This window comes from Haliaeetus albicilla, chromosome 4 (genome assembly GCF_947461875.1).
Source record: "Haliaeetus albicilla chromosome 4, bHalAlb1.1, whole genome shotgun sequence".
Taxonomy (NCBI): Eukaryota; Metazoa; Chordata; class Aves; order Accipitriformes; family Accipitridae; genus Haliaeetus; species Haliaeetus albicilla.
The window spans coordinates 52,888,166-52,907,669 of record NC_091486.1 but is presented as its reverse complement, the minus strand read 5'-3'; the positions used below and the strand labels follow the sequence as shown (position 1 = coordinate 52,907,669).

Sequence of the window (19,504 nt, the reverse complement as noted above, 5' to 3'; positions counted from 1 at the left end):
TCCAGCTATGGGCTTTTCCCCCCTCTTTAAACCTCTCAGCCATGGTGACTTTGAAGATCACGGAAGAGCTCAGATGCTCAGATCATCTTAGTAGGTTATCTAGAAAAGGATCTCATACTTTCAGTATGTGTCAGAAAGACTGTAGAGGCAGTTAGCAGGTAAAAAAAACCAAAACAACAAACAAACCAAACAACTGGTCTTAGTCTCCTTCCAGGAAAGTTAAAATTCACTGTCAAAACTGTTGTAATACTGCTTCCAATACATTTTCCTTATAAATCTGTAGATAAGATGTTTCTTCACGGTTGTCATTTGGTATCTTTTACTGGCACTAATATTCACTCACTTGCTTTAAAACTAAACAGAGCTGTCACTGAGGTTGGGCTGCTGGCAAGTGACACTGGTAGCGATTTCTTTCCAAAACAACTAATTCTATCTGCTTTCTTATTCCTCTCCCTGCAGGCACTCACTATGGCACCAATTCAGGCAACATATGTACCACACCTGGATGTGTTACAGCAGGTAATGATTGTTACCATGAATGATTATTGCAGAGGTGATGTTTTACATGTTGTTAATTCTACTGAACCTGAATAAACAATAGTTCAGGCTTTAAGACTGAAGAAGTTGAAAAGGAATGAAATTTCCCCTTTGGCTAGATACACATTGCTAACACTGTCAAAGGCAGCAAGTACAGCTGTCCTCAAATACAGTTCCATGTGTAAAAACTGAGCAAAAAACCCTATTCTTACTTCTGCATTGTATACTTTCTTTGTCACCAGGAGTATCATTCATAAGGAAGTAGTACAGGAAAATTCCCAGTGTGGGCAACAGTTCTCTGGCTCTGGCCTGAGCCACAAGGATGTGGATTGACCAACGCAGTCTGTATCTATGAAGTATAATAAGAATCCCCTTAGACTGAATTTTCTCTCAAAGAGAATGTATTCTACACATGGGGCTATTCACCTTCTTATTTTTGGCATCTACTTGTACACCTCAAGAGAAGTAAGACTCCAGCCCAGATGTTCCCAATTGCACCCTGGAAACACTGACTTCATGGGTAGGTACCTAAGCTAGGACCCCAGGTAGAGCACTGGGCAGCATGCTCGTGCCTGTAAGGCATCGTGCTCTGGGAGAACTATTCTGCCATTCAGAGGCTCCCTCTGTAAAGCAGTACAATTGCAATACTAATGTCTGCCGTCAGATGCTTCCATGCATTTTTAAGCAGAAAATAGGATCCTTTGAGTCATAATACATGAGAATGAGTCTTTTTCACTATAAGCAGCATAAGCAAGGCGCCTTCTTGCCAAGCAGCTTCTTGACGGTCTTTGGTAGTCCCAGAGATTACCAGGCAGTCTGTGGAATTCAACTCTCCAATTTTGATACCTAGCTGCTAGAATAATTCAGAATATGGACCCAACAGCTGACCCGTGCAAGGATTTCTACCAGTATGCCTGTGGGGGCTGGCTGAACCGGCATGTTATCCCAGAAACTAGCTCCAGATACAGCATTTTTGACATCCTGAGAGATGAGCTGGAGATCATCCTAAAAGGTAGGAATGAGGCTACTCTATCCTTGGTTATGCACTTGTGTTTAGTTTCAGATGTTATTAACTGCACATTATACAGAGAAATAAACTTCCACAAGTGTTGATTGTGATTTTTTTTTTCCTGTAGTCCTTTAATCTCTATATCTCTTACTACACCCATTTTGTGGGAACATCCTGTTCCCACTAAAAATTAGCCATAGGTGATTTGGTATTAACTTCAAAAGCAGCAGGACAAGCTGTATGCATGTCCTTCTTCCTGATGCTTTTTCCATTAATAGCTCCTTTAAAGAGCACTCTAGTTTCACAGTAATTGAAGCCTACAATAACAAGTGTTTATCATAGCCCTGAATTCTCAGTGATTTCTGTGAAAAGATCAAAGCTCTCCAGGGCAAAAATCTCACTGCAATGGTTCCTTCCCCAGGTGTGCTGGAGACTTCAGATCGAGGGGACAGAGAAGCATTTCAGAAAGCTAAAATACTTTACAAGTCATGCATGAATGAGAGTGAGTCTATTCTTGTTCCATTGATTGATTCTCCTGCTCGATACCAAATGTACAAAAGTACCAATGTACTTTTAAGCAAAAGTCCAGTTAATATCTATCTTATATACACGGCCTTGCCTGGAAAGCTAATCTTCAAATGAATGAAGATGCCTTGGTACATCATTAAGGCTCAATATACACATCCTGGGATGTGGAAAGGATGGATGTGGGTTACCTACCTCTGTTGTCAATGCAACGCCTTCCCTTCTGAATGCAAAAACGTATCCCATTTCATCCTTTCCAAACCGATTCAGTCAAAATTGGTACTGAAGTCAACAGAAGTATTTTCATTACTTTTCTGAAGACTAATGTAGGAGACAGATGATTTAGTGGTCTCTCATTTTCTGCTATGACAAATTCAGTTTCAGATTTAAACTGTTAGGCCCATTACCTATTTTTCTTCATTTTTTTTTCCTATAAAAACAATATAGTATTTGTTTTTCCTCTCTCAGGTCTTATAGAGCAACGAGATTCATTGCCTCTGCTAGAGGCCTTAACGATGGTTGGAGATTGGCCAGTGGCTTATGCAGAGTGGAATAAGACCAAAGGTAATTCTGTGCCTGAAGGAGTTCAGTAGTGTTAAGTCAGAATTATTTACTGCACTAAGGAGACTCTGTCATTGAATTAGATCCTCCATTTTAACTTTTTCTTCACAAACAAAAGTCATGGTATCATACATATTTAGCACGCAGTGATCTGTCTAAATAAGATAGTATAAATTTAATACCCATATTATAAGATCTCATTCGTGAGCAGTGTACATTTTAAGACAGTTAGGAAACCTAAAGGACCAACATAAATAATGAAAACAAAAGCAATGTAACCAATATAGCTGTGTTCTAATGCTTGCATATTAATTAGGGTTTGGAGTATAACTGCCTAAGTAGGCAAGGTCATGGTGATTTATACTATGCATTGGCAATTATATATACAAAGTAATCAGTAAATTATTTTTATATATATATCACTGAGACAGATAAGGCTAGTAAGAAGAGTCTAGCAATTTCTAGCCACTATAGAAATGTCCTGTACAAATATTCTCACATCATGTCCAGTCTGGTTCTATACAATTTCAGCAATAAGCTTGCAAACTATACAACTTAATCAGTCCTGATACATATTGATAAATGATGTATATTTTCCCATTTACCTCCTAGAGCCAAATTGGAGCATGGAAGAAAAACTCTCCATAATGAACTCCAGATTTAACAAACGTGTCCTCATTGACATGTTTGTATGGAATGATGACCGGGATTCCAGCAGACACATCATTTATGTAAGAAAAAAATTGCAGGGAATTATTTATATGCCAGAATCATAATGGATAGTTATTTACACTGCCTACAGATGAGCTTTCCATAAGTCAGTGGGTACACGCACTACGGGCAAAATGCATGCAACAGTTCTGCACCCCAAGTGGCAGGTCTGTCCCAAAGTCATATTGGGAAACATTTTATGGTAACATAATTTTTGTTTCAGTTAAAGACATAAAAATCAATGGACCTTTGCTGATTTACAGTATTTAAGGGTTATAAATTCTGTGACTTGCAAAATGATGGTGAGGTTTAATAGGTAGCAGGAAACCATGTTTTTAAAACATGTAATAATATTTCAGAGATTGATCATGTATGTTTAAGCATAAAGTCTAGCCCTCAAGTCAAGCAACTTCATTTCTAAGTTGCTTGAATTTATTCTTAGATCTCAATGGTTACTGAAAGATTTTGCTTAATAATCCCCACTAAGTATCCATCCTGTCCTTATCTAGAAATCCAGAGACAAAAGTTGTACCTTCCACCTCACCCCAGTTCCTAGAAAGCTAAAGTTCTCTGATATTTGGTAAGAGTGTACTTTTGGATGGCACATGCAGCACAGTTCATGTTGCCTTTCAAGGATACCTTTGGACAACACGAGTTCCTTTTCATCACTAACTAAAGAAATGTATGATTTCCTTCAGATTGACCAGCCAAGTTTAGGAATGCCATCCAGGGATTACTACTTTAATGGGGGCAACTATCAAAAAGTAAGTATTCCTTTTAATTTATTTAATATGTGCTACTAAAACAACTTTATTACTTATCCCTGTGTTTTGGAAAACTCAAATATATGAATCTTCATGTTACGCAACAATCAGAATTAGACTGTAACAATCATTGCTACATTTTCTCCTAGTTATGCCAAAATTTTGTAAAGTTTACAAAAGGTCTGAACAACTGTATAAATATCAAGCCCCGCCCCCGAACTGGCCAATTCATACAGATGAGAAGGTTATGGGAAAATAAAATCATTGTGTTTTATAGCTTAAAACAGTCTCCAATTTTGAAGGATAGGTTCACATTTTCAGGGCAGGTTATCTTGGGTTTGCTTATATCTTCTTCTAAAGCCACTGGTTCTGGCTACTATTTCACAAGGTACTGGAAAGATGGATTATAGATATGGGAGAAGAATTATCATACTGGATCATATCTGAACATACAATACACCAAAATACGTTTTGTTAAACACCAAAACATTCAGAATTTTTCACATTTTCACTCAGAGGAAAGAAGTTAAGAAATAAAAAGTGTTTTATGTGGAGCAGCAAAAGCTGTATTAATGGAACAGATACTCAGCTAGTAAGAATCTGCTGCCACTTACTCCCCCCTTTCCCCCAAATTACCTGAAAACTGTGAGAGATTATTTTCTAGCTGCTTTACTCTGCCAATGCTCAGAGCAAAAATGTGAGGGTTTCTGTAAATGCATAGAAAGCTGTTGCAGATAATGTATCCATTTCCCAAGATGAAAATACTGCTCTAGTACATTTTATTTGCCTCAATTATGTCATACTAACAAAGAGTATTTGCAGCCTAACGTCAAACTGATTTTCCTAACATGAATGGAAGGGAATACGGAGAGACAACAATCAGCATTTTAGACTCTTTTGTCTAGTGGTTGTAAATGGAGATGAAAACATCAGTGAGAATAGTTTTCTTCTTACTGCTATGTATTTGACCATATTTTCATCTATAATACAGTCCAAAATATAGTCCTGTGAAGTTTTTATGAGATTGTTTCCAGACCTTCTGGACACCTACGTCAACTGCCAACTTCTATTATCTGTCTCATGACACAAAACAATCTCCACGTAGTTGTGTTGGGAACTGCAGATAGCTACTGGGACTAGCATTCTATTCCACAAGTTTCACCTATAGAGTGGCAGTTACAGTAGAAAAGATTTATGCATCGTTGCATGAAAGTCAGACTTAGATTGACTTGTAGGAGGTAGAAAATCAGGTACAATACACAGACAATCCTAAATTAGCAAAAGCAAATCAGTACTGCTTAAATACAGTTTTAATTTGAAGCTATAAAGAAGAAGGGCTAAGGCTGTGTTTTTAATCTTAATGAATGATGAGGAGACACAACCCCTTTTTATTTGCTATTTAACAGCTCACTTCCCACAGACAATGACCCAGACTCTGATGACCCAAACTCCCCCTGTGCTTAGTCCAGCATCTTTTGGCAAAACTCCTGCTGAGGCCTGTGGGAGTCTGGCCTGATTAAGGCCTCAGCATTCAGCCTAAAAACACAAACCATCATCATCATGTAAGTGCCCAGACTCAATTTCACAGTTACTGTATTTATCTGGTTTCCAAGGTCTATGGAGGAAGAAAAGTATGCAGGGAGAATAAGTAGTGTTAAGCTTTCCTGTACGAGAGATCAGTACTCCCTCAGCAGCCAAGTATCTTTTCAAGGTCCATTCCGAGACATAAATCACAGCCATACCCTCCTATTAGAAATAAAGCAAAGGTATCACTGGGAACCATCTGAGACGGAGCTTTTCTTTCAGACAATAAAAACAGAGTTTAGAAGATTTATGGTATTACTTTCAGAGCACTTAAACCTTCCATGTTTACCCTGGTATTTTGGCTAGTAGGGATCACTATTCCCATAGTGTAACTCAAAACACAGAGGCTTCTTTCTGCTCAAGCAGTAATTCTAACTCAAAACACCAGAGAGTTGGATTACACAGGGAAGCAGAAAGTGTTGCTTTCACTACGTATTTTGAGACTGGCAACTGCACTGTACGGTATTTCAGGTTGAACTGAGGTCCTAGGTATTACAGTAGTATCTATTATACTAGGAAAAAAAAGAGATGAGAAAATGGAGTGGGGAGGGTTCCACTGGAGACAAGGGCAGAGGCTGTGACCCCTGGACCCAACTTTTTCACAGCACACTGTAAAGCTAAAATAACAAAAGAATGGTTTGCTGAATGCAAAATGCTAGACAGCAAACCTTTTCTTCACAGTGCCACACACATGTTCTCTTTCTTGTGTGCAGGTGAGAGAAGCTTACCTGCAGTTCATGATCACCATTGCCAAAATGATCCGGGAAGACAAGAACATGTCTAAAGACGATTCCTTTGTCCAAGAGGAAATGGCAAAGGTTATGGAGCTTGAAACAGAGATTGCAAATGTAAGTACAGAAATCAAGAACTTCTCAGGGTGTTGCGGGGGCAAGGGGTGAGAGGGAGAGTCTCCTGCTGTTTTGTGCAGCAGTTTTCAATACAGCAGAAAACCCACAGCCTCAAAGAATGGAGGGGGAAGATGACTTGTTGTGCTGTAAGCAGCCCAGAAATCAGAGCCTCTGTGTGTATAATTGTCTACTGCATACACTGCTACTGTGTCTGCTCTAGCCCTAGCCATATTTATTTTTGGAAGTCTCCTAAAGAAGGATAATCTTCTGCTAAACATACACTATGATAACACCAGGGCTAGCTCCCTTGCATCCTTAGAAGTCTACAGTACCCTAAAAATCTCTAAGAGCTTAGTCTTCCATTCTAAAGAGGATAGAGGGAACTGCTTGCCTCAACATGTTACTGAAACATTATTGAATAGGAGGTCCTGAGTTCCTGTACTGAAGTTTAGAAAGCAGCACCAGACACCATCATCTGAGCTTTCTTTTCCAAAATAAACTGTTTTAGTCACATATTATTCGAGTGTGTATATGTGCATGCATGCAATTTCAGCCATTGACACTTGTGTCAGTTGATTCTAGTAATAACCTTGTGAATGTCTTCAGGCAACTACCCCAGCAGAAGAAAGGCATGATGTAACCTTGTTGTACAACAAAATGACCTTAAAAGAGCTACAGGAAAAGTTTGCATTGAACGTAAGTGCTTAATGAGCAGTCTAATACTTTCAGCCTCCTCTTATTACCATGCCAATTGGAAATGGCTTCGTGAAATGATCAGGGATGCAACAAAGAGAGGTATAAAGTCATTCCCATTCTTAATCTTGTCTTCAGAGTCTCTTAAAAAGCATTTTTCTACTGAACATCACTGCAGCTACATTCAATCCCACAGACTGCAGAAAGTCCAAACAGTTACTAAGACACCTGACATTGATATCTGTCTTTCTGTCTGCCTAGGAATTTAACTGGACCTTCTTCATCCAAGGTGTCATGTCTTCAGTAAGTGTTCAGGTTGACCCAGAAGAAGAGGTTGTTGTGTATGGCATGCCCTATTTGCAAGAGCTGAAAGCAATTATCTCAAAGTACTCAGCAAGGTAAAGAAACTGGAGAATATCCGAGACAGAAGTAACGGAAGTATTGTGGAAATGTAAATTATTAGGCCCACTTGCTAGTTCTGCCAGAGCTTCTCTGAGAAAAGTGACACCACTTCACTGTAAAACATGGGTAATGTCTTCTAAGGTCCCAGGGTCCCAAACTACTGTGGTACTCTGTGTCTCACCTGCTCACATGCTTAGAAAAGGTTAAATGGGAAGGAAAAATACATCATAGGCTTAGCTCTTGTTACACTCTAGAAGGCAAAAAACAAACAAACAAAAAACCCCACTTAATCCCTGAACAGATATGGTAGTACAGTCCTCAGCCTGGATGCCTCTACAGTTAGCCAGCCTGTTAAATAAGACCAGTTACCTGTAGATGCTATAAAACTGATGACTGGCAGCAATCATCTGCTTTATCTCCATTCAAAATTAAGATCTCCCTCTGACTATCTGCACTAGTGGTTGGGTTTTTTTTTTTCATCAGGGGATTAAACTCAGCTTTGCTTTCCCACGCAGCACTATCCAGAACTACCTCATTTGGCGACTGGTGATTGATCGAGTCAGCAGCTTGAGTCGACGTTTCAAGGATGCTCGGGCCAGCTACAGGAAGGTATTTCCTCCCTTCCTAAAAAGGCCATAGAGCATAGTACTGGAAGAGTCCCACAGTCACCAAATCAAGTCCTTGTCAACACAACGACATGATTATGTCACATAATCCCCAAACAAATCTAAGAACAGCAGTCACAACAATGGAAACCTTAGTCTTAGGTTAACCTCCTCTTTAGGCAAAGATTTAGAAAAGCCATGTGTAGGCAGAATTAATCCTGTGGTGTTTTGTGTTACAGGCACTTTATGGGACAACGCTGGAAGAAGCCCGCTGGAGGGAGTGCGTGAGTTATGTCAACAACAACATGGAGAACGCAGTGGGAGCAATGTATGTCAGAGAGGCATTTGCTGGTGAGAGCAAGAGGATGGTATGTAGTTTACCCTTCATACTATTGTACATCCACAATGTCTACAGTGCCCGTTCCCCTCCCACCTGATCTCCCAACCTATTTTGTCTGTTAAAGATACCATCAATCACTCAAGAGTCAGAAGGCATAAGAACTCATTTATGATGCTCTTTTAAAGCTGAGTACCACAGTTTAGAGCATAGAATCTGGGGACATCATCTTTCAGTAGGAAGCTTTTCACCCCTCCTTAGCTGTGCCTGGGAAAAATAGCATATAAATGATTAATTTCTTACTGCCTCTCTTTTAGGTCCGAGATTTAATAGATAAGATTCGTGAAGCATTCATCGAGACTTTAGATGAGTTACAGTGGATGGATGAGGCATCTAAAGAGAAAGCTCGCGAGAAGGTCAGAGATAACAAGGAACTTCAGTATTCTGTCATGAATATGAAATCTTTGGAATTTTGTAGCCTCACTATTCTCAGTTCCTCTACAAATGAGAGGAAAAAAAAAAAACTTTGATGTTCACTATCCTGTTATCCATTATCCTATTACATTGTCCTTTTCTTTTTAATCCTTTGTTAGCTCACATACATTTTTATTTCCTTTAAAGAGTCTTTTGAACCATGTTATAAATGAGGAGAGGAGATGGCACGAAATGCATCAGTTAGAACGACAACCGAACACAATGCAATCCCCCCAAAAAAACTTTTTAAACTTTTCATTGACTTTAGGACCATCAGCACTGTTCTAATAGCAAGGAAAAAAAAACCCAGAGGCACTAAAAGATGGTTAAGCCCAATCCATGTCAGATGGTCCTGTAGGATCTGTGAGTCTACCATAGTGGCTGGACATGAGGAGATGAGAGAAAGACTGTATGTTCCACATTAAAAAAAAAAAAAATCTCACTAGGCAATAGGGTGCATTTGAACAAGGTCTTTAAATATTTGCATCCAGTTTCTCACAAACAGATGGACAATAGCAATAAAGAATTTGAACTATTATATGTTTTGAAACTTAAAAAAACCCACCAACAAAAAACACAATTAAGAGGAAACATTATACTCTTTTCTTCTAGGCATTGGCAATTAAAGAACAAATTGGCTATCCAGATTATATTTTGGAAGATCAGAATGAAAAACTAGATCAGGAATATGCCAATGTAAGTATGCTGTGCATACCTCAATAAGTACCTCAATATAAAAGCCTGCACTTATTTTCTTGCCACTTGGAATACTTACACCTGTGCAACTGTCATTTCCAAGTGACTGGACAGCATACAAAATTGATTGTGTTGAACATTTTAATAAATAAGTGCATGCAAAGAGCTAACTATTAAGTGATACCTTGCAATCAAAACATTTTTTGGAAGATACGTTCAGTGGTATGGGGAATTCTTTCTGCACAGCTCACTAACACACTTGGATATCTGTTTCTTTAGTTAAACTTCAGTGAACACAACTACTTTGAAAACATTCTGGAAAACCTGAGAGCGGGAGCCCAAAAGAGCTTGAAAAAACTTCGAGAGAGAGTTGACCAAGATATGTAAGTTTCCAGACTGCATGCTACAGACACAGTCTAAATTCTGAAATAATAGTTATTGTGTTTCAGTCCTATGCTGTAGATAGCCAAGAATACTTATGTCTGAGATCTTATAAGTTATTTCATGGAATTAAACAAGTAGTTCATTGCCTCTTGTGGTAGTTCATTCAGTTCTGTTGGACTCTCTAATCCTTCATCAAGCTGCTTCACATTCAGGTGTTACATTGCAACTACTTCACACAAAAGCAGTGACAGATCTTTCTGACAACTCAGCAAGGAGGAGATGAGATAAATGGTATCATGGAACTTCTGAAAATTTATATTCAGGGGAAGAAAGTTTAAAATATTATGGCCAGAATTCTGTTGGCAATATGCCCAATCTTGGGGAAGTTGAGCACCAGATCTAATTTATGTCTATTTCCAGCCAATTACTGCACACTGTACCTAGTAAAGTATAAATGTATTTTTCAGGAACTTCCTGTCATAGGTGCAGATTTGGCTGGTTCGTGATCCCTTCTTTGATTCCATGAATGCATCCTGAGTAAGTCTCAGGTCTTCACCTCTATTGCCGTGGCTGTTACCTCACAGTTTTTCGTTCTCAAGACAAATCTTCAGCTAGTGCTAGTCTTAAAACAACCAAATAAGAGTGACATGTTCATAAGTTGTAACTAACATCTCCAAGGTGAGCAGCTGGCATCACTAACCAGTAAGAAGCATCACTACACAACATCACCAGGACAACCCCTCCAGTCCTTCAAAGTGCAGTTGAGTTCTGGCCAGTCCATGGCATGGATATGTCCCAGAAGCCCCAGCTTGCATGTTCAGCAACAAATGCCTTGGAATATGACCTGATTTCCAGAACTATGAGTTAGCCGATCTGAACTTTTAATAGTCCAGTTAGCTTCCTGAGACAGATGCCTCCAACGCAGCTAACTGGCAAAGCTACTGCTGAATACATTAGTGTCAGATCCACTGTAATGGGAGGCAGAAGTAAGGAAGCTAATGCCAACCGGATGCATTGTTCAGCAGTAGGCTTCCAGCCTGCGTGATGCTGGAAGAGATGTCTTGTGACAAAGGAAAGTAGATTCCAGTAAGAATTTCAAACACCTCTTCACAAAACATAAAATGACACAGAGTTATTAATAAGCAAGCAAACAAAAACTCTCCAGAGGGAAGCATGAGTCAAGTTAATTGTTGCAAAGCCTATTCATTTTTTCTATCCCTCTTCCTGTGAACTGGTTTTAACTCAAAAGGAGAGCACACAATGTAGAAGAGAAGGGGAAGAGAAAGAAAAATACAAAGAATAAAAAGTTATCAAGGTATTGGAGGGAGTTTCCAAAAGTAGTCTACTCAAAAATTACTTCCCAAAGTTCACACTCCTCATCTATGAAATATTGGACTCCAAATGCGGATATTTAAAACTGAATAATCACAGACAGATATATGATTTTTCAACAGACAAGTTGGGTCCTAACTTCCGATTTGAGTAACTGCCTTCTGCTGCTCAAAACATCCTCTAAATGCTAGTTTTCTTTTGAATGTAAACTATTGTTTCTTCTCAAGCTCAGATAGGATTAAGATGAGCTGGTAAACACTTACCACATTCCACCCCAATGTGGCTGTTCAACATTCAAGAGCAAAAGCATTTCTTAGTTTCACTTGGCATTGTTTTGGATGAAAGACACCCATAAATGAGACACCAGTTATTTCCTGGTATTAGTATTTATTTACAGCTGTGTTCAATGGCAGCCTTCTTCCCTACCTCAATAATTTCCTTTTTAACAATAATAATTCAATAAACACAATGTCTAAAAAAATAAATAAAACAACATTACTAACTTTGTGTGCAACATTTATTTTTAGATGGATAATTGGAGCTGCAGTGGTCAATGCATTCTATTCCCCCAATCGGAACCAGATAGGTAGGTTTACAACAGTATTAAACAGCTGCATGGAAATAATTAATCATTTTTTGCACTACAAGGGTGCACGTCTGCTATCCAGAGGCAAACCTGCCTGTGCCCTTATGGAAATTCTGGGCAAGGTAGACAGGCTGTTCTTTTCAAGCAGTTGCTTTGTTGATGACTATTCAGCTTTCCCCACTCTGCCCCCCCAACTTGGCAGGCATAGCTTATATACTGTAATTGGAACAGCCTTATGTTTGAAGGCCTGAGACAGTAGCTGCTACTATATGAGTGCCAGCTTCAGAGACCAGAGAATGCTCACAGTGTATTCTGGGCTGTTTGTACTCATGTTTCCACATCCCTGATAAACATATGGGCAGCTCTCCAGTTTGTTATCTGTACAGATGGTACTGAAATTATGTTGATAAGAGGAATACCAGACTGAAGAAACCTGCCTCTGCTTACAGCACGTCAGATCTGCAAGTTTTTGCAGAGTTGCTAGGCTGACCTTTCTTGTTCTTAGCAGAGAAGATCTTCAGACTTAAAACATAGTGAACCTGTCTGGCTCCCCATGCTCCTCGATCTCCAAGCTGCTGCAGGTGACCAGTAGTTCAGGTTAAGCCTGCAGATGCAGTCTTTGCTGACTTCTGAGCACCCCAAACAGGAGAGGAACCAAATAATTTCTACTAAGTAGTGCTTATTCAAATTCCCAGACTGCCAGGAAGATCTGCCATCCAAGTACTGCCAAATACCGTAAGAGGAAAAATCCATGCCTTTTTTAGACCAGACAGCAGCTGTATCCTGCTCACAGGGCAAAGGCCAGAAACGGAAAACAACCCAACCAACCAACAGTCACAAGGGAAAACTTAGATAATGGCTAAAACCAGAAACATCCAAAGCGCCAATAACTTAGCCCTCTAGCCTCATCAAAAAGGGCTGTTTTCCATTTGTGTAGCTTCCACTTACCTCCATATCATAGGTACAGTAAAAGCTGTGACCAGTCCTTCAGCCGTAGCAGGGTAGTTCCTCAGCTTGCTAGTACATACTATCTTGGAGCTATACTTGTAGTCAAGCTCAGGCTCCCTGTTCATCCACAGTGGTTTTTATGCTGATAGTAATCAGCTGTGAGCCAGCTTTCCAGGCAGGGAACTCGGGTCTTAAAGAAGACTGGTTCCCCTACAACTTTGCCCTTGTAAGTAATAGGAAGTAACTGGTTTAAGCAACTTGAAGATGAATATGCAGGCCAAAAGTCCAAGCACAGCTACCCGCAATAGTGTAGATGTTGGTTAAATCCTGTTTCTCCCTGTCTCTAGTTTGAGGAAAATAATTTTCCATACTGCTTTCAGTTTCCTGCTTCTGTCTTACTGCAGTCTGTCTTACATATTTCTCCCTAAAGTTGTATGGATAAAACCTTCTATATAGTCAAAAAGGTTTTTGTCTCGAAATGAAATATTTGCTATGTAATTTCAGTATCTCACTTCTTAGAAAGTATCTTATTAGAATGAGTTGCTTGCAGTCTTAAATCCTCTAGAAGCATATATGCTTTTCATCTTATGTAGATGGGATGAAGACTAAGTCCCATTGATTCTATATGAGGTTTTTGCCAGCAGACTGGAGAAGGCTAGACCTCCTACACCTCCCCACCCACCCCCTGCCCTCGACTGGCATCCAAGTGCACTTGGTGGCCTGTAGCAATTACTACTGTGCATGTTTTACACACTGAGTATTGCTGGTAATCAACATATGATTGCTAACCTTTCTTTAACAAAAATAAAGCAAGAAAACATCCATGAGTTCCCCTATAAAATGGCTCTAAAACATAAACTGTACCTATCTCCAAAAGACAGTTAACTAAACATTTTGTTCTTGACTTACTGCAGCATACATTATGGACCAAATTAGGCTAAAGTTGAAATGTAAATGATGCTTGGTTCTCAAACAAGGAGATATTGTAGTTGCAGATGTGCTAAATTAAACCTTCATTAACTTGTCATTTTCCATTTATTGAGAGAAACAATCTCACATGAGGAGGCATGATGTTATTTCTAATCATTTTATGTTCCTTCCTGATCCTTAAACCAAGCAAACAATCTGTCTGCAAAGTATGCAAAAATAAAGCCATCTTACAGCATCTCCCTCTCTCTTCCCCTCTGCAGTTTTTCCTGCTGGGATTCTACAGCCCCCCTTCTTCAGCAAACACCAACCACAAGCCCTGAACTTTGGAGGGATCGGGATGGTTATTGGGCATGAAATTACTCATGGTTTTGATGACAATGGTGAGAAGATAACTGAGAAAATAGTATTCTTTCAATTGCACTCATTACACCGTAAGAAATCAAAGTTACACACTGCTGTGACTGAACTATCCATGCACACACAATCACATACCCGCTACTGGGAGCGATACAAGCACGCTATTAACATTCTGTTGAACATTTTGCAGTAAATGTTTCATAAACTAAGCAGGTCACACAAGAAGTAAGCAGATGTTAAAAATAAATTGAGTCAATGACAATTCTCAGTAAAAGCTGTTACTTTTACAGCATCATCAGATCGGAAATACAATGCAAGCAGCTATACTGGCTCCTAAAGTAAATTGAAATCTGTGAACTACATTCTTGGGATAGAAGAGCTGTCAGGACTGTCTTGAAATCACAGGAGGCTTTTTTTTTCAACATGAATGTTTGAAATAAATTGACTTTATTATCTTTCTAGAATGCTATGTAAAATAGTTTTGGGCAAAAACTCACATCTGATACTGTAAGCCAGTAATTTCTTATACATGGATTTTCTTCAGTGTGGTTTTTTTATGTTAAGAAAGCTCGTGCAGATTACACATAAGCATACAATATAGCCTCAGAAATCTAGACCTATAGTGAAGAAAAAGCAGCTCTAGCCAGAGAGCTGAGAACACAAACACCAGAACTGCAATTCCAGCTTTCTCCTGCTGTGGCAAAGTAATTAATTCTTTATGAGCCTCAGTTCTGTCACATGGACATACAGAATAAGCACCTTAGGCACCTCAAAGGTGGTGGAAAGTTTTGTTACGTGATGTCTGCATAATCCAATTTGAAATAAAATTAGGCCTTAGTGCTGTGACTGAAGTTGGGGCTGCTGACTGAACGGGAAATCACAGAATAATGGAGAATAGAGATGAAAGGACCGCAATTGATCTTGTCCATTCCCTTGCGCCAAAGCAGAATCGACTGTGCCAAAAACATTTCTGATAAATCTCTGTAGCACAGACCGTCTAAATCAAAGGAGGAAAGAGGGGAGGAAGTGCAGCTCTAACATACTGGAAGAATGGTTGCTCTAACATACTCTCACTCAAAACTTTTCTCTTTTCTTGGACTTTCATACAGGTAGGAATTTTGATAAAGATGGAAATATGTTTGACTGGTGGAGCAATTTCTCAGCTATGCATTTCAGGGAGCAGTCTCGTTGCATGGTTTATCAGTATGGGAACTACACATGGGAGCTTGCTGGAGGACAAAATGTAAGTAAAACCAACCATTTTCACACCACTCGTTTTTTAGACAGAAAAATAATGTAAATGGAGAATCTTTACAGACGATAAGCATAAAACCCCACACGCTACAGGCTAGTTGTTCTGGAAATAATATACAAGGGTTGTTTCTTGTAAATTGGGGATACTAGTGTAGCCTAGAAAACCAGCAATAGCCATGTGCAATTGGGTTAATGGTGAAATGGGCCCATGTGTGCTTTTTCTGTCAGACCCTTTGAGGTGTTTTTGCAAGGGGGGGAGGGAATCTGGTGTTTGCTACTGTATTTTGCCGGTCCTGCTAGCGTATGTTCTGCCCAGTAGCCCATACTCTGTTCATGTTATATTTGTATATATTTTCACTATTCTAATCTACAGCTTTTACCCTATTAATTTTTTATTTTCATTCTCTCCTTTCTTTGCCCTAGCACAAAGTCACTGCTTCTTTCTTTTCCAGACACGACTGTCTATCTGTGATGTATGACTGCTTCAGCTTGTGGTTCTTAGGGTTGCTAATGTTACTGACTGTAGAGTAAATTAATGATTATTCTTTAACAGGTCAGTGGAATAAGCACATTAGGAGAAAATATTGCAGATAATGGAGGAGTCCGACAGGCTTATAAGGTAACTTTCAAATATACTGTGAGTTAACTTTACCCTTGGGATTCAGCAATGGCGTTACTTATTCTGACATAAAAAAATTGACAATTAACATGTAAAGTACCATATTAAAAAACTTAAAAGCCTCAATTATATGTCTAGAAGTTTATGTCCCCACAGATCCAATCACAGTGTAGGATTGCTGGCATTCTTGCACCCAGCAGAAGACCACCTAATTCTCCTAGCTATACTTTGATGTACTAAAATGCTTGATGCTGCATACTTCTGTCTCAGGTAAACAAGGGCAGTGTTCCTAAACAGGCACAGTATTAGCTAGGGAAAAGGTAAAACACCCTCCGTTTTCTAAAGCCCTTAATTCTGAAAATGGCAGCTACAACTTCAAACAGCTTGTCACATGGCAAGAGAGCACTAATTTCTTGGCCACACAGTCTGGTGATATTACGAAGCAGAGCAACTGTTTTTTCCAAGTTGATTTCTCTCATGCTTTTCATCTTTGATCTCAAAAGTGACACATCAGGTAGGACATGAAAAGAATAGATGGAAATACCATCTCTTTCCCAAGAGGGACACAGATGATATCTACCAAAATACCTGCCTTCAAAAGCCTAGCTCCTTTTGTTGCTTTCTTTATGTGTTTTATAAGCTTTAGGAAAATAACACAATGAAGTCCCTTCTACCGTGCTGCTATTTATTTTCCACGCAGCTAGAAAGCAGAATAAAAATGCAAGGATTGATAATCTCAGAACTGCCTGCTGCTTTCCAAGGTAAAAGGTTGCTTCAACCAGTCAGTTATTTTCAAAACAAGAGAAATGCAACTGATATTTCAGAGGACTACCTCCATGCTGTGATTGAAAAACTATTTTGTCCGGCATGGTTTTACCTGTTATAAACACTACTGCATATCACCTTATTTCTCCTGCTCTACCAGAGGAAGTCAGCTTCCAGACTCAGGGAAGTCCAGTATCTTTAACCCTCCAGGCTTACAAACCATCATTATGAATAGCGACACAGTAGTCATCGGCACAAAAGCTCTTTCCATGTGGAGCTCAGGTGTGAGCATGGAATGTTCTTTTCTACAAATAATCCTAACAGATGTCATGGTAAAACTCTTTATCTCTGGTGTTGTGAATATGGCAACAGTTAAGGGTGTTTATAGAAGACCATCCTGAATTTTCAGAAATCTAAACTGATGATTCTGACTCTGAGCGATACCGTTAAAATTAATTACTTCATTAAAGTGAATATGTACTTGCTTCTAAAAGCTATTACAAATGGGGAAGAGTAGTATGGTATGACATAAACTGCCTGCATACAGAATCCTCTGGTGTTCTGTGGTGCTGAATGTATTTTTACCCTCAGCTCCACCTTTTGTATTTTGTGTGCTTTGGGACTATCTCAGCAACTAACAGGATAAGGTAATAGAACGTTTGAAATTAACCAGCATGAGGACACATTAACTTGTCTCCATTATGTCAATATACCTAAAAAAAGAAAATTGGCCAATTAATGTGTAACAATAACAGGTAATGGATTTAACATTGAGCAAGGTTATTATCTGCTATTTTATGAGCAGTTACCTGAAGAGATAAAAATCATCGCTACAGAACTGTGGAGAAGACTTAACACTTTATTTCCAGATACAAATTCCTATAGAAAAAGTCAGTGAAAGCTCACGATGTGGCATACCTTTCGCCAAAACGGTGTGTGCCACCTTGCTGAAGAAATTCAGAGTAGATCTCCAGGTGACTCTGTGAAGAACGGGCATAGCTTCTCGCAGTGAAGGTCAACTGGCCAACAATAACTACTACTATAAAACTCCACTTCCATATTAGAGTTTGGTATTTTTTCCTGTTTTATAACAGTTCTCAGTTCAGAGATTACCATACCGAAGAAGCTGAATGCAAATTATCTTTGTGGTTAGGTTTTTTTGCTAGAAAAGTCAACAGAGTACTTACGATGACAGCTTTTTCATAAAATTAGCTGTACTGTTTGTATTAGAAAGATAAAAACTACACAAATATAGAAGGGAAGACATGTTGGGTTCATATACATTGTGACTAAAATCTCTCACCCCAAAATAACATTCATAATACCCATCATGCCTGAATAGGCCATCCTGCTGCTTCTCTGAATTCAATCTATGATCATTTCTAGGCCTACTTAAAATGGCTGGAACGGGAAGGGAAGGAGCCAAAGTTGCCTGGACTGAATCTGTCCCACAAACAGCTTTTCTTCCTCAACTTTGCCCAGGTAAGAACGGAAGTATAAATTAGGTTATCTTAAAGGTTAGAGAGAAAAATCAGTCCCAAGCTCCACTTGGACAGTGATTCACCATTGCCTGCACTCATCAAAAGATCCTCAAGAGACACGTGAAAAAGATGGGTTAATGATTAGAGGAAAGAGTTTTCAGTAACGTTTCTGAGGGCACTACTGAAACCTGCTGGAGTGAGGATACAGAGAAAGAGGGCATCTACCAACAAAAAGGCATGTCAGACAACAACTCATGGAGGAAAACAACCTTCAAGAGCTTGCAATTTCATGTAAATATCGGTTCCACTAACATTTATGACAAAACTCCTTTTGCTTTTGATACAGACAGGGTTTCATCAATTTTTTAACAAGTGCTGGAGAAAACTGAATCCCTGAGAAATACAAAGCCAGCAGCCTTGAAATAGGAATACATATTCAGATCACAGATGTCGCTACAGATTCCACTTATTTTCCTCTATATCACTTTATTACAATGCAGAAACAATAAGTTTGCCGAGTTGAATTTCACCCTTCAGCCTGGCTAAGAAACTCCCATATGTGTACACTTTAGAGTAACAAATATTTAACAATAGGTCAAATGTTTGACAGTAGGCCAAAATACTTAGTGTTGTGCCTCAGACTCTTGGACTTCAGCTCATCTGTTTGAAGGAACACACGAGTGAAATCAAGAGCTAATATACCTATCCCAAAGCATCAGATCTTGATCCAAGAACTCTGTAAAACAAAAACTAATTAGTAAATAACTGTATCTATTTTGCCTCCGCTATAAAATGTACTCCAACTATATTGTAACAAATTGGGATGGCTTTTAGGGAAAACTTTGAAAAACAGTGAGAAGGTCCCCAAACTGAATTCCCTGTAATACTGACCCACTGATTATTAATCCTCCTTGTCTAGGTTTGGTGTGGCTCCTACAGACCAGAGTATGCTAGCCAGTCAATAAAGACAGATGTTCACAGCCCTCTGAAATACAGGTGGGTTTTACTAACTGATTTACTAATTGATAACTTACTTGGTTCAACCTATTGCAGCGCAAAAGGAAGGAGTGGCTCATTGCTAGCAGCTATATTCTAACAGACA

At 39.1% G+C, this 19,504-nt stretch overlaps 1 protein-coding gene and 1 long non-coding RNA gene across 7 annotated transcripts in view; one reads left to right on the top strand and one right to left on the bottom strand.

The window, feature by feature from the left end:
* The window catches only part of LOC138685219 (uncharacterized), a 112,733-nt gene extending 98,553 nt beyond the window's left edge, over positions 1 to 14,180 (bottom strand). The window contains exon 1 of the long non-coding RNA XR_011324513.1: positions 12,997 to 14,180. This is a non-coding gene — a long non-coding RNA (uncharacterized lncRNA). The remainder of the gene's footprint in view (positions 1 to 12,996) is intronic.
* The window catches only part of MMEL1 (membrane metalloendopeptidase like 1), a 28,661-nt gene that overhangs the window by 8,411 nt on the left and 746 nt on the right, over positions 1 to 19,504 (top strand). For 4 of the 6 annotated variants that reach the window (XM_069782801.1, XM_069782800.1, XM_069782799.1 and 1 more), the window contains 20 exons: positions 460 to 519; positions 1,388 to 1,549; positions 1,968 to 2,048; positions 2,540 to 2,635; positions 3,245 to 3,363; positions 4,042 to 4,107; positions 6,405 to 6,539; positions 7,146 to 7,235; positions 7,494 to 7,630; positions 8,150 to 8,243; positions 8,479 to 8,607; positions 8,894 to 8,992; positions 9,663 to 9,746; positions 10,026 to 10,129; positions 11,990 to 12,048; positions 14,187 to 14,306; positions 15,393 to 15,526; positions 16,091 to 16,156; positions 18,308 to 18,403; positions 19,322 to 19,398. In XM_069782801.1, coding sequence (XP_069638902.1) covers positions 460 to 519; positions 1,388 to 1,549; positions 1,968 to 2,048; positions 2,540 to 2,635; positions 3,245 to 3,363; positions 4,042 to 4,107; positions 6,405 to 6,539; positions 7,146 to 7,235; positions 7,494 to 7,630; positions 8,150 to 8,243; positions 8,479 to 8,607; positions 8,894 to 8,992; positions 9,663 to 9,746; positions 10,026 to 10,129; positions 11,990 to 12,048; positions 14,187 to 14,306; positions 15,393 to 15,526; positions 16,091 to 16,156; positions 18,308 to 18,403; positions 19,322 to 19,398 — 2,008 coding nt within the window. Of the gene's footprint in view, positions 1 to 459; positions 520 to 813; positions 1,058 to 1,387; positions 1,550 to 1,967; positions 2,049 to 2,539; positions 2,636 to 3,244; positions 3,364 to 4,041; positions 4,108 to 6,404; positions 6,540 to 7,145; positions 7,236 to 7,493; positions 7,631 to 8,149; positions 8,244 to 8,478; positions 8,608 to 8,893; positions 8,993 to 9,662; positions 9,747 to 10,025; positions 10,130 to 11,989; positions 12,049 to 14,186; positions 14,307 to 15,392; positions 15,527 to 16,090; positions 16,157 to 16,856; positions 18,261 to 18,307; positions 18,404 to 19,321; positions 19,399 to 19,504 lie in introns of those variants that run through there. The other 2 variants (XM_069782803.1, XM_069782802.1) reach the window with 2 other exon arrangements.